Raw genomic sequence first — 15146 nt, forward strand, 5'->3', positions numbered from 1 at the left:
AAAAACTGTGTGGAATGTGGAGTAGAAGGTGACCTAGATCATGTAATTTTTGGTTGTGCCAAATATAATTTGGAATCCACCTTATTATACAATAATATAGTTCATATTACCGGTAAATCTCCGTTTAACGTTTTATCTGCCCTAGCGACTCAAAATAGATTAATTTACGATTGCATAATCGATTTTTTGACCAAATGTAATATTTGTCTTTAGTTTAAAAAATTTGTTTTTACTTTTTACCTTTGTTTTCTCTCCTTTATATGTTTAATCCTATTTACCGTGGCCTAGTTCTCCTGTGTATGTTATATATTATAATGTCCTGATGGGCCCCTGGACGTGAAGCGAGTGACCCATGTTAATTGTATGTGTTTATGGATATATATGTGTATGTATTATTTATATTTTTTCTGTTCTTTTTGTTAACTGTTGTACTGATTCCCCAACTTTAAATTTATCTATTTTAGTCTATTTGATTGCAAATAACTCAAAAACTTTTTACTGCGCCTAATGAGATTAAAAGATCATGTAACTGGCTGTATGGCAAACTGCCGCAGCCATAAAACAAAAAAAAAAAAAAAACTTTCCTTTGGTCTGCTTACACGTACTCTACCAAACTTCCTAACGATCCTTTCGATCTTCTTTGGCTACCAGAAATATCCTTGTCTATGATTCTCTCGATGAATAATAACTGGTTTGTTTTTAAAAACAATTCTGCAAAAACTTAAACTGCAACTTCTCCCAATCAGCATTTATAGATAAGAACTGCTACCACTTTGTTTAACTATGTTTCACTAATTACTTTTACAACGGTTCACAACTACCGACACTCAATCACTTCTCAGGATTCGATTTTCTACCTTGTAAGGTCAGAAACATATAACATATCCTTCTTTGCCTCATTCTTGAAATTTAGATGTGATCTTTAACGCCAACGCCAACCGAAAGTTTATAAATGCAGTCTATGATAGCCAGCGCCAAGGTCAACGGCGAACGCCAGCGCCAACGCCAACGTAAAGTTTATAAATCAGCCTTTAGTGTTGTCTATCTAGTAAGTTTATTAACTAGTATGAGATCAGCTCTATTATGTGGCATTGATTGGTCTGTGCGGTCCCAGCTTATAGTTGTCGTTTTCAAACATTCTATCAGGGACATATTGATAATAAGGGAGATGGTCGGTTTGAAGAAGTCCAAGTTTACTGGCTAGTTCTTGGTGAAGAACCTTTCTTACTGAGTCATGGCGTTCTTTGTAATCAGTTCCGACAACGCCTGGCAACCCATCGTAAAATAAAGAATGGCCTTAACATCCATATCAGCATTAGTCGTTTTGGATCTGAGGATCTGTGACAATAAATTTCAGGTAATTTTTAGTTGGAATAACCTGATCCTAAATGACAGGTAACCGTAAGACAGTAGGAAACCCTCTCTTTCGAGATTTGGCTGATCTCATTAAAATGTCGCCCATGCAAAAGTTTACTCATCCAGCTGAGCATTTTTTCTTGCTTAGTCAGGTGGTTTATACGCATGTTTTTCTCTCTACTGCCCTCCGTGGACGATGTTTTTGCGACTTTATGAGAAGTGGCAAGAAGTTGTGTTCTTACTTTCCGCTGAAAACTTTCAATATCTGTTTTTGACCCAAAATATATATTTACTCGTATATATATATATATATATATATATATATATATATATATATATATATATATATAAGAATAAGAAAAAAGAAGTACTTGTGACTCGTTTGGAACAAATATATAACTGTTTTGGATGGGTTGGAGTCAATAATAGGGCTATTGGTTAACTATTTTTTTATTCTCGAGCTTTCAATTGTGTTTACAATTATTATCAAGGGCTAAAAAAGACAAAATACTTACAAGGTTGAACTAAAAAGAAAAAACAATTTTTGTTAACTTACCAAATAAAAATTAGTTTGGTAATTAAAAATCACTGCTTACATCTTCAAAATATTTAATAAAAAAATGTTTTAATCTAATAAATGTTTCTCCGAAAATTTTTTTAATTTTGAAAACTTTTTTTTATAATATAAAAATAATTGAATTTATAAATAAGTTCAAATAGCAACCAATTACAAATAGCCTCAATGTCATAAATGCCAACATAAAATTTTTATTTTTGACAATTATATTGCCAAAAGTAAAATTTCGTTTAAACATTCTTTTTTGTTTAGTAACAAAAAGAAGAAGATTTATTCACCGTTGACAGATGTCTGAAAGAATGTGACAGATATATGGAGAATTAAATATGACATTTTACAAGTTTTATATATAAATCATAAAGAAAGAATATAATTATAAATTTTGCTTAAATTTTGAATTTCAGATCTTTTGTTTAAACTATTATCATTTTTGCTAATACAAACCATTTCCAAAAAAGTCCTTTTAAATTTATTACTTTCACTACATAAAATTTTAATGTTATCAAAATCCATAATATGGTCTTTATCGATTACATGTTCTGCCAAAGCACAAGATGGTTTTTTAATTCTGCAATCACTTTTGTGAGAAATAATGCGATTTGATATATAAACATTAAAGATTAAAAACTAAACGAGAGAAATGAAACAAAAAAATACAAGTAAAACTGTAAGAACATTAATTCATTTAATTTTAACCGATGGCTTCATTTGAATGTTGGTTTAAGCTCTTTCGAGGGTCAAACCACACTAATCTTTTCGATTGTTTTGGATCAGCTCGTCATAATTTTCACATGTGGCTTGTTGTCGTCCATGTGTTTCTTTGGAATGCATGGTGCGGATTACGATTCTTAAAGGAATTAGTAAGAATCGTAATCCGCACCATGCATTCCAAAGAAACACATGGACGACAACAAGCCACATGTGAAAATTATGACGAGCTGATCCAAAACAATCGAAAAGATTAGTGTGGTTTGACCCTCGAAAGAGCTTAAACCAACATTCAAATGAAGCCATCGGTTAAAATTAAATGAACTAATGTTCTTACAGTTTTACTTGTATTTTTTGTTTCGTTTCTCTCGTTTAGTTTTTAATCTTTAATGTTAAGTTATCGTAGAGTTTTTATAACATCTATAAAAAAAACCCTACAAATTGTTTTCGTAAGTATGAACCCTGTTGGTTTGTTTACTTATATTCTAAAATCTTTTTTATTTGTAGTGAACTCATGATGCTTTTTAAAATAAAAGCGAAACGTATTCGAATAAATCATATATATTATATATATATATATATATATATATATATATATATATATATATATATATATATATATATATATATATATATTATATACACTACTCAACAATTGAAGTGGATAATTTTAAAATTCCTAAAATTAATATATAAAACTATTTTTAAAATTAAAGCCTGTACTATATTCTATATGCTATCTTTATTGCCAATATTTTTTGCATGTGGTTTTTTACTTACTATTCTTATCGGCCCTTATCTCGTACAAAGAGAGACATGTTCCAAATATGAATATATCATTCGTATAAAAGTGCTTGTATTGGCTTTACCAGTTGTCAATAAGTCAAGAAATCTATTTATCACAAAAACATTATGCCGCAAAGACGTTTAGAACTAGTGCAGCTCGAGCAATTAGTTCGTTGGATCCAACAAGGCATAACTCAACAAGAGGTTCCTATGAGGCTAAATGTGTCCCAAAGTGTGATAAGTCGTGCATGGAATCGGTATGTAGCAATTGGATCTGCAACGTACAGGCATGGAGGAGGAAGAGAACGATCTACAACTCGTCGGCAAGACCGTTTTATAGTTCTGACGGCAAGAAGAAACCCAACATTCACGGCTTGCTGAATTAACAGTTTCTTCAGGCATGCTACTGGACGAGCGATTTCCAGTCAAACTGTCAGAAGACGGTTACATGCATCCAATTTAAGGGTTAGACGGCGAGCTACCCATTCACTACTAACTAGGGAGCAACGTGCATGCAGATATCGCTGGGCGATGGAACACTATCAGTGGAATTTCGAAAATTGGAGGAATTGTCTCTTTACTGACGAGTCCAGATTTCGTTTGTATACGAATGATGGCCGAATATTGGCGTGGAGGGAGAGAGAACAGCGTTACAATGAAAATCTGAGAGTCCCAACCACTCTTTTTGGAGGTGGATCCGTTTGCGTGTGCGGAGACATATGTTTTGACGGTCGCACGAACTTAGTCGTTTTAATTAATGAGACAATGACTGCTACACAATATCGAGACAGAGTCATAGTACCAATAGTTGTTCTATTTTTTGGTGCAATAGGCGAACAATTTGTTCTGATTGATGATAATGCTCGCCTTCACCGTGCGAGAATTGTCAACGAGTGTATAGAGTGTATAGAAGCTCATGGCATTACAAGAATGGAGTGGCCACGGTGTTCACTTGATATGAATTGCATTGAACATGTTTGGGCCGAAATGTCTAGGCAACAAAACAGGCTCCTTCAACCGCCCCAAACCTTAGATTAGTTGGACAATACATTACGCGCGATTTGGGAACGTATACCGCAGCAGTTTATCAATAATTTAATAAGAGATCTTCCAAATAGAGTTAGAGGACTAAGGCGACACAGAGGTGGACCCACACACTATTAGTTTTTCTTTTCAGGATATTAGAAATTGAGCAGGAATAGAAATTTTAGGTTGTTAATTTTACAATTTTTTTTTATTTTCTTTTTTTTTAAAGAATTTATTTCTTTCGGTTCATCTGTATGAAAATACGAAGTAAAAATAAATCTTTATTTATATAACTCCAATTTTCTATTTGACCTTATGAACAAAAAATAAAATACACATTTTCATAATATCCACTTCAATTGTTGAGAAGTGTATATACATATATATATATATATATATATATATATATATATATATATATATATATATATATATATATACATATATATAATATAAATAAAGAGTTAAGCGCAGAACAGGCGTACGTATTTAAGATATAACCGATTTAGCTGTCTTACTCTTTGCACAATCTCAGAAGTTAGTTTGGTTTTTATTTGTTTATGGTCAATTTTCCGTGCCTTGATTACTCCGAGATATTTGTATATATTATTTTCACCCATTGCCTTGATGTTTTGGCCATCTTGCATATCGCAACCTCCGGGCTAAACCTCTCCTCTGACTATATTTAGAACACGTGTCTAGTCCAAAGTGCATACTGATATCATTTGAGAATGTTTCCACAGTTTTTATCATCTGATACAGGTAATTTTGAATGGGAACTCTGGTAATATTGAATATTATAAATATTTTAATTTATGAAGTTGTTAAGTGATATAGATTGTTTTAAATATTTTATTCTTTTAGAAAGTATTATTTGGCTAACAATGAAGTGCTTGGATTCATTTATAATTCCTCAATTATAGCGGACAATTTTGACCTTATTGGCCCTGATGAATACTGTATTAACTCCAGAAATGACAAACTTATTTTTCTAATGTGCGCTGAGAAAGTCCCCAACCAAATATCGAAAGGACAAGTGTATTTTCCATGTAAGTAATTTAAATAAATAAAAGTAATTTACGAAACTGTCAACAAAATGTAAGTTCTTTATATATCGAATAATATAAAATATATAGAATAAAGGGATATCGTTTATATCTCTTATGTGCTTTGTATGAACAAGTAGTTACCTCCAGGAAACAAGTTGAAAAATTATGGGATATATTGTGTGGACCTCTTTTTCTGTATATTTCGTGTCTTTAGGTATAGAAGGCAACCTGAATATATTGTCAGACAAGGTCATCCATGTTGTTCAGCGTTAACTTAATTTGGTCGACGTTTTCCTCGCCTGCCACATTTTACTTATACGATTTGTACCAGAAGTCAAGATCAACCGGCAGAGGAACTTCACAACCCAACATCAAACAATCCAGTCGTGTCATTCATAGCCGACCGGTAGGCTAACAGAAATAACGAAAACGTACTATTCTCAATCTCTTTAAAGCTGATATAAAACTTAAAAAAGACATTTGCTCATCATTAGATTCATCTGTTTGGCTATTTAATCTGACTAAGGATGCAAGCTTATTCTGGTCTTATTGAAACCAAGCACCAAATGATTTAGAAAACTGGATATATTTGGCCTTGGTGTTAATGGATTTGTAAGGGAACACCAAAACGGCTTAAGATTTCGTTAATCAGTACATAGCAAAGGTAGAAGCCTTGTGATTTGGTACTGCATATTATCAGATACATATAATATATGTATTTCTAGCATTCGTTTTTGAGAATGGACCTGCAATATCAATAGCTTCTCTCTCCATTAGGACTACAAACACTATACCGTTCATTGCGTGTCTTATTCATCCAAAATTTATTTAAAATATTTTTAAAATATAATAATTCCAAATTTATTATTTGTGTTTTAGGTCTTATTGTTTCTACGGCATGTTACTTTTTCTCAGCAGCAATCTATATATTTCTTCTTAAAGTAAAAGACGTGCATAAGAAATGTTTCGTAGGATATTCAATTTCAATGTGTGTTACCTTTTTCTGTTTGATTTTGCTTCAGAAAGTCCATACCGGCTGTGATATTATTGGTAAGTTTGATTCAAAGGTTTGACACACAATTTATTGGCTAACAATATTTATAATATTGATATGATTTACAAATTAAGATTATTTATATTAAACAAAAATTAAACCGAAAACTTAAAAACGATTAAGAGTTTATCACAAATAAAATTTGTGCGTCCTATTTGCCGTGCATTTTTCTCTCACGGTAACATTTGTATATATTAGTGTTACCGTAATAATTGTAACGATCGGGAAGTAATTATAAAAAACTTTATATCTTTTTCATCTAGATACATATAATAATATGCTATGATTAATTTTTAAATAAAAATTATAAATGTTTTTCTTACACTGGGTCCTTTGGTAAGTTATAAAGTAACCAGGATCGGAGGTTTAAACCAAAGATATACCCTGATGCCTTTGTCAGGTGGGATAAGGATGTAGCTCTACAATCTGAAATAACATGTATTTTAGACAATGTCCATCAGATAATCTGCTATTTCCTTTGAGTGCAAAATAAGCTCACCATAATCTAATTAATTAAATAAACTAAAATAATTTTAAAATTTAGTGCCAAATGAATTTTTTTCATCTAAACGTTGGCTTCATATCAATTTTTCATTCAAATGAAATAAAACTAATGCTGATAAATTATTCAAATTGATCTATTGGTGACCTTACACTTCTTTATTGGTTTGAACAGAAAAAAAAATTAATGAAAATTTAGTGAATAAAAAAACACAAGTTATTATTTCCGTTAGTCTGAGAGTTAAAAACTTTTCGTAAATAATTCTTTTTAAAGGATCCCTTGATTTAGGTTTAGAACGTCCATGAAAACAATGTTTTAACTTTAATAACGTTGTATCTATCAACAACAAACTACACAAATAATTATTGTATTACTTGAAATGTTACTATTGTGAATGAAATGATATGAATTTGTTTGAAAAACCAATTATTCATTATTAAAACTATTTCTATAATATGTGCTCCTTTAACTATGAAACACAATAAATCTCTCGGGCTAAAAATTACATAGTACCTACTTGACCTCTAATCTAAATTTTTAAGTGTTAGTTTTAAATAAACCAATTCTGAATATTTGCATGGCACCATTCATATTTTTAATCGGTAGAGTTATGTCATTTCTAATTTTTAGTTTATTTATTCTCCTACACATTGTTTGAACAGAATCGTTTTGTATCAATAAATTGTCAGAATAAAATGAAACTTATTTAAAGCTTCAAAATAAATTAATTTAATAGAAATCTAATATTAATATAAAACAAAAAAAGACTATGACATAATCAAAAATATTTTAACGTCTAACAAGTTACAGTCCTCTCTACATATAGTGTGTCTCAAAATTGATATTCATTGATCTACATGTTTGCAGAACATACAGAGCTTTGCAGAAAGCTGTACATCTGCATTGCTGATATTACGCCATTAGTTATAGTAGTGAATTTCCATTTAAATATTTAACACTTAAATAAGTGGTTGGACGTCACAAATCCATTAATGTATCAATTAAAAACGCAACAACAATGTTCATGCAGCAACGTCGTTGGAACAATTTTAAGGGATGGCAACAGTGTTTATATCTCGACTCACGTAGGCTGTAAGTAGTCATGATACCTGTCTCACAAAATATGTTCTCACAATTGTTTGAGAATATCACTTAAGCTCTGCCACAAGAATCAAGAAAAATGTGCACTTGTTGTGCAAAGCTTAGTATAGGTCTAGAAGTCAATATTATGGGGAAATAATTGAGGGTTTTTTATATTAAACTGCTCTTCACATTAAATCTGTTGATTGTTTAGCTTTTAGGAATATTATATAACAAGAAAAACATATTGTATTTACTTAATTATCGATTTATTTATCTTGGCAGGCGCATTTCTAACTTTCTGGGATTATGGTTATAGTAGATCGGGTCAGGGCCCATTTGTGAGCCCTACATACACTTGGACCTTCTTTTTGACCTCTTAGTCAAAGACTTCTATTCCCTCTTCCTTAAAGAATTCCTAGTGGGCAGGCCAACCAGTTCTCTTGGCTTTGTTAAAGAGATCCCGAGTCAGACTACGCTGTCTTTATACCTGAGCTGTCCACCAGGGAATAGCAGAACCAGCACTCCTCTGAACAAGAGTGCAGCTAGCTTCATATGCTCCGGTCAGGGCTCCGGATAAGTGATCCAAAGAGATCTCTATATCCTGAGCTCCGCCTCTAGACGGGGAAAGACCCACAAGGTTGTGACTAAGCTCCTTTCGAAAGAGTTTCCAGTCTGTAGGAATATGAAATATTCTGGAGCTTAAGATGCTTGATGAATTGACTTTTTTGGGGAACTGAGAATATATTATTATTTTTCATATGTTTATATCTCTAAACGTGTTCATATTACAAACTTCGTAGAATCGTTTACTACATAGCTTCTAGATGGATCAACTAAACAATTAACTTTACGTGCTAAACTTATGGACAAAAAGCAATTATTTTATTAAATAAATAATTAAAGCTGAAAAACGAAATATATTTTTGCATGTATGTCTAACAAAAGCTCTTACATCATTGTTCCAGAAATGAACATATCATTTTAAAATATAAAATAAAAATATAGTTCTTTACACTTTTCTTAGTGTAGAATAAGTAAAATATTCACTAATATCAAGTTTGCTCGGGATAGCCGACTTATTGGCGCCACAGCCTCTTAAATAGTTTTCACACCTAAATACAAGAGGAGTAATCTTCACTTTTACGCATCGAGTAGTATTTTATCAGTTCATTCTCACACACCGCCCTTGAGGCATGTGCATTTTAAAACACTCTCAATTCATGTATAAAATATTTCTCTACGCCGAAATCGTGCATTTTTCTCATAAATACGGATTCTCTTTTACGTGTGATAAAGAAAGAATTATTTGATATTGTACTGTCAGCTACGGCCGTATTGAGGCTTCTTTACTCTAAAAATAGTTAATTATAAGTCGATAAACTAAAAGTGATTTTACTTCTCTGGGGCTATATTTGCTCACATTAACAATCCTTATCCTTCAACGGTCACTGAAGAACCAAACCTATGGAGATATATCCATTCACAAGTCCTTTGAAGTAAGGCTTAGAATCAAAAGATTTCCAACCCTCTCATATAGGGAGCCAGTTACAAGGCTCCCACTTATTTCGTGGTCCTATCGAGCACAGATTATTTGATGAAACAGGACTGAAGAAAGAAAAGGATTACACACGCCGGAGAGCAACAGGAAGAAAGAATAATGGTTTCTCGTCCCTAGAAGAAAGATTGCACAAGTTGACCTTCGTTCAAGATTAGACACGTGTGTTTTGTGAAAAGTGCGTTATGTGTTGGTAAGCGACAGCGGTAATTAAATTGGATACTTGAAAAACATTTGGTGAGGTTAAAACTCTTTCTATATTTTCTATAATCACTGCATGGCACATAATATATTTGGTAGATATTTGTCTCGACCTTTATTTGTTTATTAATATTTATATTAACTAATGGCTTTGATTTGACAACAGATCTTTCTTCTCAATATCGCTAAAGATAGCTGACAATTATTTATTATACAGATTGTCTCACAGCCCGCTCTCAAGAAAAATATTATTCATTCAAAAATATTTATCACTCTAGTAAAAATACTCTATTAAAATTAAAATCGCGTCTTAGTTGAAAAAGACATTTACACTAAACAAAATCATTCACTCTTATTTCTCGTTAAGTATATATTTGCAAATAAATTCACTTTAAATAAAAAATGGAAACTTTAAAGAAAAAGCGCAAATCACTTAAAGCATCAATTACACGTATCTAAGAATGGTTTATAGCCAATAAAGACACAGAAAACGAAATACTTGATTTTGAAAATAGGAAAGAAAAACTTTTTAATTTTTTCACACAATAAGAACAAATTCAATTAGAAATCGAACAGACTGATGACAGCGACCAACAATCAGCTGATCGAGCAAATGCTGAAGAAAAATACTTCAACACACTCAAAGGTTTGCAAAGAAAAATAATAGAATTAAATTTAACAGAAAATAAAGCACCTAGCTCAAATAATAATGCTGTTTCCAGTGCGAGGCTGCCTGAAATTAGCATGAAAACCTTTACCGGCAATTTCTCAGAATTCAATGAATTTTTTCAACTATTTGAAACTCTGATCACAAACAATTCAAGTTTAAATAATGTACAAAGGTTTATATATTTAAAATCCTTCCTCAAAGGAGAACCTTTAAACTTAATTAGCAGTATCGAAGTAGTAGATGCAAATTTTGCTATCGCTATAAAAACCCTAAAAGAAAGATATAATGACAAATCACGAGTGATTAGTACTCTTATAAAAAAGGTGTTAAAGTCTCAATCTCTAGTTAAATGCACTCCTCAGGTACTAAGAGATTTTCTTGTACACACAAAGCAAACGCTTCAAGCTCTTAGTAATCTCGAAGTTCCAATTGAACATTGGGACCTCCTTTTAATAGAAATATTTTTAGAAAAAATAGATTTTGCTTCTCACAAGGCTTTTGAATATGAAGTAGGTTCTAAGAATATTCCAACACTCAATCAATTTTTTGAATTTCTAGAAAAAAGATGTGATGTTTTAGAGAAACTTAATTACACTGAAACTCAGTCAAAGTTTATTAATAAAGTCACTCAAAAAACTGCTCATATTTCCACTATAAATAATAATAAATCTAGCTATGAAAATTGCATATTTTGTAAACAAACTGGTCATCAAATATATCAGTGCAACTTATTTAAAGACACAAATTCTCGAGAAAGGTTTAATTTTGTAAAGCAAGCACAGCTTTGCAGAAACTGTTTTGGCACTAAGCATTTTACTGATAAATGCATCTCTAAATACACATGTAAAATTTGCAATAAAAAGCACAATACACTTCTGCATGAAGAAAATAATTTTTCTCACACTCATGAAAATAATTTATTCTCTCCCACTCGAAGCAATCAAAGTGCTTCAAATTCACATGATGGTAATCAAAGTCACGCCAATAGGCAACAATCACGCTTTAATGCACCACAAACCTCTCAATCGTCCGCAAGTATACAGGGTGATTCACACAAACTCGCCATAGTGCACCACATATCTCTCAAAGTCATTTTCATGCTCCTCAAAGGAGTAATAATGCCCAAGTTACTCAAAGAATTAATTCTCCACATTCATATAATGAATCACCAAACACTTCTACTCACTTAAGCACTCAGACAAATGAATATTGTCTACTCTCAGACACACAAAGTCAAAATTCATCTTGCATCTCTTCTCTCTCAACTTTCAATCCAAAAAACGAAGTTTTGCTAGCCACAGCGCTGGTAACAATTTACTCTGAAAGTGGACAACCTGTACAAGCAAGATGTCTTCTCGATAATGGATCTCAATCGAGTTTTGCAACAAAAGATTTAGTAAATAAACTAAATTACTCTACCACTAATAAAAGATTACAAATTTCCACAATCTTAAAATTGTTCCATCTCAAATGAAATGGTAAACATTGAATTTTTCCCATATAAAAACAATGATATGAAATTTGAAGTATCATGTGCAGTTTTGGATAATATTACGTGTAAAATACCTCAGATACCTCTAGATCGTAGCAAAATAAAAATACCAGCTGGCATAAAGCTCAGTGATCCCTCTTACTCCTCCCCAGGGAGAATCGATCTCTTATTAGGTGCAGAAATTTACTGTGATCTATTAAAGGATGGTTTAATTCATATTGGAGCAGGTCTTCCAGTGCACTCATTTAGGATATGTCATGTTCGGTAACTTATCTCCACAAGTTTCATCTAAGAAAAAGATGCACTCTCACTCAAACTGTAACTATTCACACTCGAATCATATTTCTTTATTTGTTCAATCTCACACTGAAGAAGAAAATATAAATAATCTTCTCCAAAGGTTTTGGGACATTGAAGAAGTTCCCGAAATAAAGCGTTTAAGTCCTGATGATGAAAAGGCTGAGAAAATATTTAAAGCCACAACACAAATCCTACCGAATGGACAGTTCCAAGTAGATTTACCCCTATGCACGCCTAATGAAAATAATAAATTGGGCGACTCTTTCCAAATGGCGCGAAGGCGATTTCTAAATTTGGAGAACAAATTCTCAAAAAATGATTCTCTTTACAAACAATATAAATCTTTTATAGATGAGTATGTTGAATTAGGACATGCAAAATATGTTCCGTTGTCTCTGCAGAATGTACACTCAGAAAACAAATATTTCTTGCCTCACCACAGTGTAGAAAAAGACACTTCTCTCACAACTCGTTTGCGCGTAGTTTTTGACGCATCCTTGAAAACCACTTCTGGTTTTAGCCTTAATGATAATATGTTAAAGGGTTATACCACACAACCAGAACTATTTGACACTTTAGTCAATTTTAGACTCTTTAAGTATGTGTTCACATCTGATATAAAAAAGATGTTTAGACAAATCAGAATTAACCCCAACCAAACTTTCTTATTAAATATTTTGTGGCGCAACTCTCCCTTGGAGCCGTTAAAATGTATACAATTGGAAACGGTTACCTATGGAACGAAACCAGCTACCTTCCTTAGCACACGATGTTTAATTGAACTCGCAAACATGCATAAGCAAGAATATCCTCTCGCTCATGATATGCTCATTAATTTTTGCTATATTGATGACATATTATATGGTACAAATAGTATTGAAACACTCACACTTGCGCATGAGCAAATCACTGCACTGCTACAAAAGGCAGGCATATCTCTTCACAAATGGTGCTCAAATTCACCACAATTTTTAGAAAATATTTCACAATTTTCAACTGACTCTACGTATGTTATATCTTCAGAAAATCATTCCAATAAAATATTAGGTCTTTGTTGGGACTCTAAATTAGATAGTTTCTCTATTTCAGTGCCAGAAATCGAAATAAAAGATTCCTACACTAAGAGACAAGTGCTCTCGACAATCGCAAGTTTTTTCGACCCCAAGGGATTAATTAATCCAGTAATAGTAACTGCAAAAATAATAATGCAAAAAATTTGGCTTTCAAAAATTCAGTGGAATGAAAGTTTAGACTCTACACTCTTAAATGAATGGTTAAATTTTCTCAAACATATCTCAGCACTAAAACATTTAAAAATTTAAAGACCTTTTTTTATTGAAAATTATATATGTAGTATACAAATACACGCATTTTCCGACGCTAGTGAAAAGGCATACGCCAGCTGCATATATATTAGAGTTACTTATAGCTCAAGAAATGTCTCTTCCACACTCATCACCTCTAAAAGTAGGGTAGCTCCAATAAAAACATTAACTTTACCTAGTTAGAACTTATGGGAGCTGTTTTATGCAGCAAACTCACTAAAAGAATAGTTGAAATTCTAAATAATAAATTAACTCAAATAGACTCTATAAACTGCTGGACGGACTCAGAAATCGTACTTGCTTGGTTAGGCTCACATAGCTCGAGATAGTCACAGTTTGTTGCAAATAGAGTTTCTGAAATACAAGGAAACCCACAATTTAAGTGGCGATATATAAAGTCAAAACAACACCCCGCAGATATTGCGTCAAGAGGCATGTCTGCTCCTGAACTTCTAAACTCAAAATTTTGGTTTCAAGGTCCCTCATTTCTACTTAATTATAACTTAGATTTAACTTCTTATGATTCAAAACCAAATGGAAGTAAAATACCCGAGGAAAAGAAAATAGTTCACCTAGCACAAGAAAGCACAATAAGTTTCATTGAAAATTTATCTCTCAAATTTTCAAACTTCTCAAAACCACAACGCAGTATCGCACTTATTCTCAGGTACATTCACAATTTCAAGTATCCAAATGAAAAATATGTTGGACCCTTCTCTGTTTCAGAATTAAAAAATGATGAAAATTTAATAATAAAACATTAAAAGGTACACTTTTTCGAGTACTTTCTTGTCTTGAAAATAAGGAAGATAAAGTTCCACCCCTACAATGGCAATTGGCAAGAATTGTTGAATTGTTTACTGGTAAGGACGATAAGGTCCGTAGTGTTAAAATAAAGACTAGAGATGGATATTTTAACAGACCCATTACAAAACTCTGTCCTCTTCCTTTGGACAAAGTAGAAAATTAAAATTTTAAATTTTGTCACATTTATATGTATTATATATGTATTACTCTAGTTTAGGAATAGTTATTTCTTAAATTACATTTAAGTTAAGTTTGCTTACTTTCTCAAATCACTCTTTCTTTCGTTTTGAAGTAAATACTTCAACGCGGGCAGTCTATGTTCCAGAAATGAACATATCATTTTAAAATATAAAATAAAAATATAGTTCTTTACACTTTTCTTAGTGTAGAATAAGTAAAATATTCACTAATATCAAGTTTGCTCGGGACAGCCGACTTATTGGCGCCACAGCCTCTTAAATAGTTTTCACACCTAAATACAAGAGGCGTAATCTTCACTTTTACGCATCGAGTAGTATTTTATCAGTTCATTCTCACACACCGCCCTTGAGGCATGTGCATTTTAAAACACTCTCAATTCATGTATAAAATATTTCTCTACGCCGAAATCGGGCATTTTTCTCATAAATACGGTTTTCTCTTTTACGTGTGATAA

General features: G+C 32.2%; 1 protein-coding gene across 3 annotated transcripts in view; it reads left to right on the top strand.

Annotated features, from left to right (window-relative positions):
- The window catches only part of LOC140441424 (uncharacterized), a 151432-nt gene that overhangs the window by 110124 nt on the left and 26162 nt on the right, over positions 1-15146 (top strand). For 2 of the 3 annotated variants that reach the window (XM_072532147.1, XM_072532148.1), the window contains 2 exons: positions 5318-5502; positions 6382-6552. In XM_072532147.1, coding sequence (XP_072388248.1) covers positions 5318-5502; positions 6382-6552 — 356 coding nt within the window. The remainder of the gene's footprint in view (positions 1-5317; positions 5503-6381; positions 6553-15146) is intronic. The other variant, XM_072532149.1, reaches the window with a different exon arrangement.

This window comes from Diabrotica undecimpunctata, chromosome 5 (assembly GCF_040954645.1).
Source record: "Diabrotica undecimpunctata isolate CICGRU chromosome 5, icDiaUnde3, whole genome shotgun sequence".
In the NCBI taxonomy this organism is placed as follows: Eukaryota; Metazoa; Arthropoda; class Insecta; order Coleoptera; family Chrysomelidae; genus Diabrotica; species Diabrotica undecimpunctata.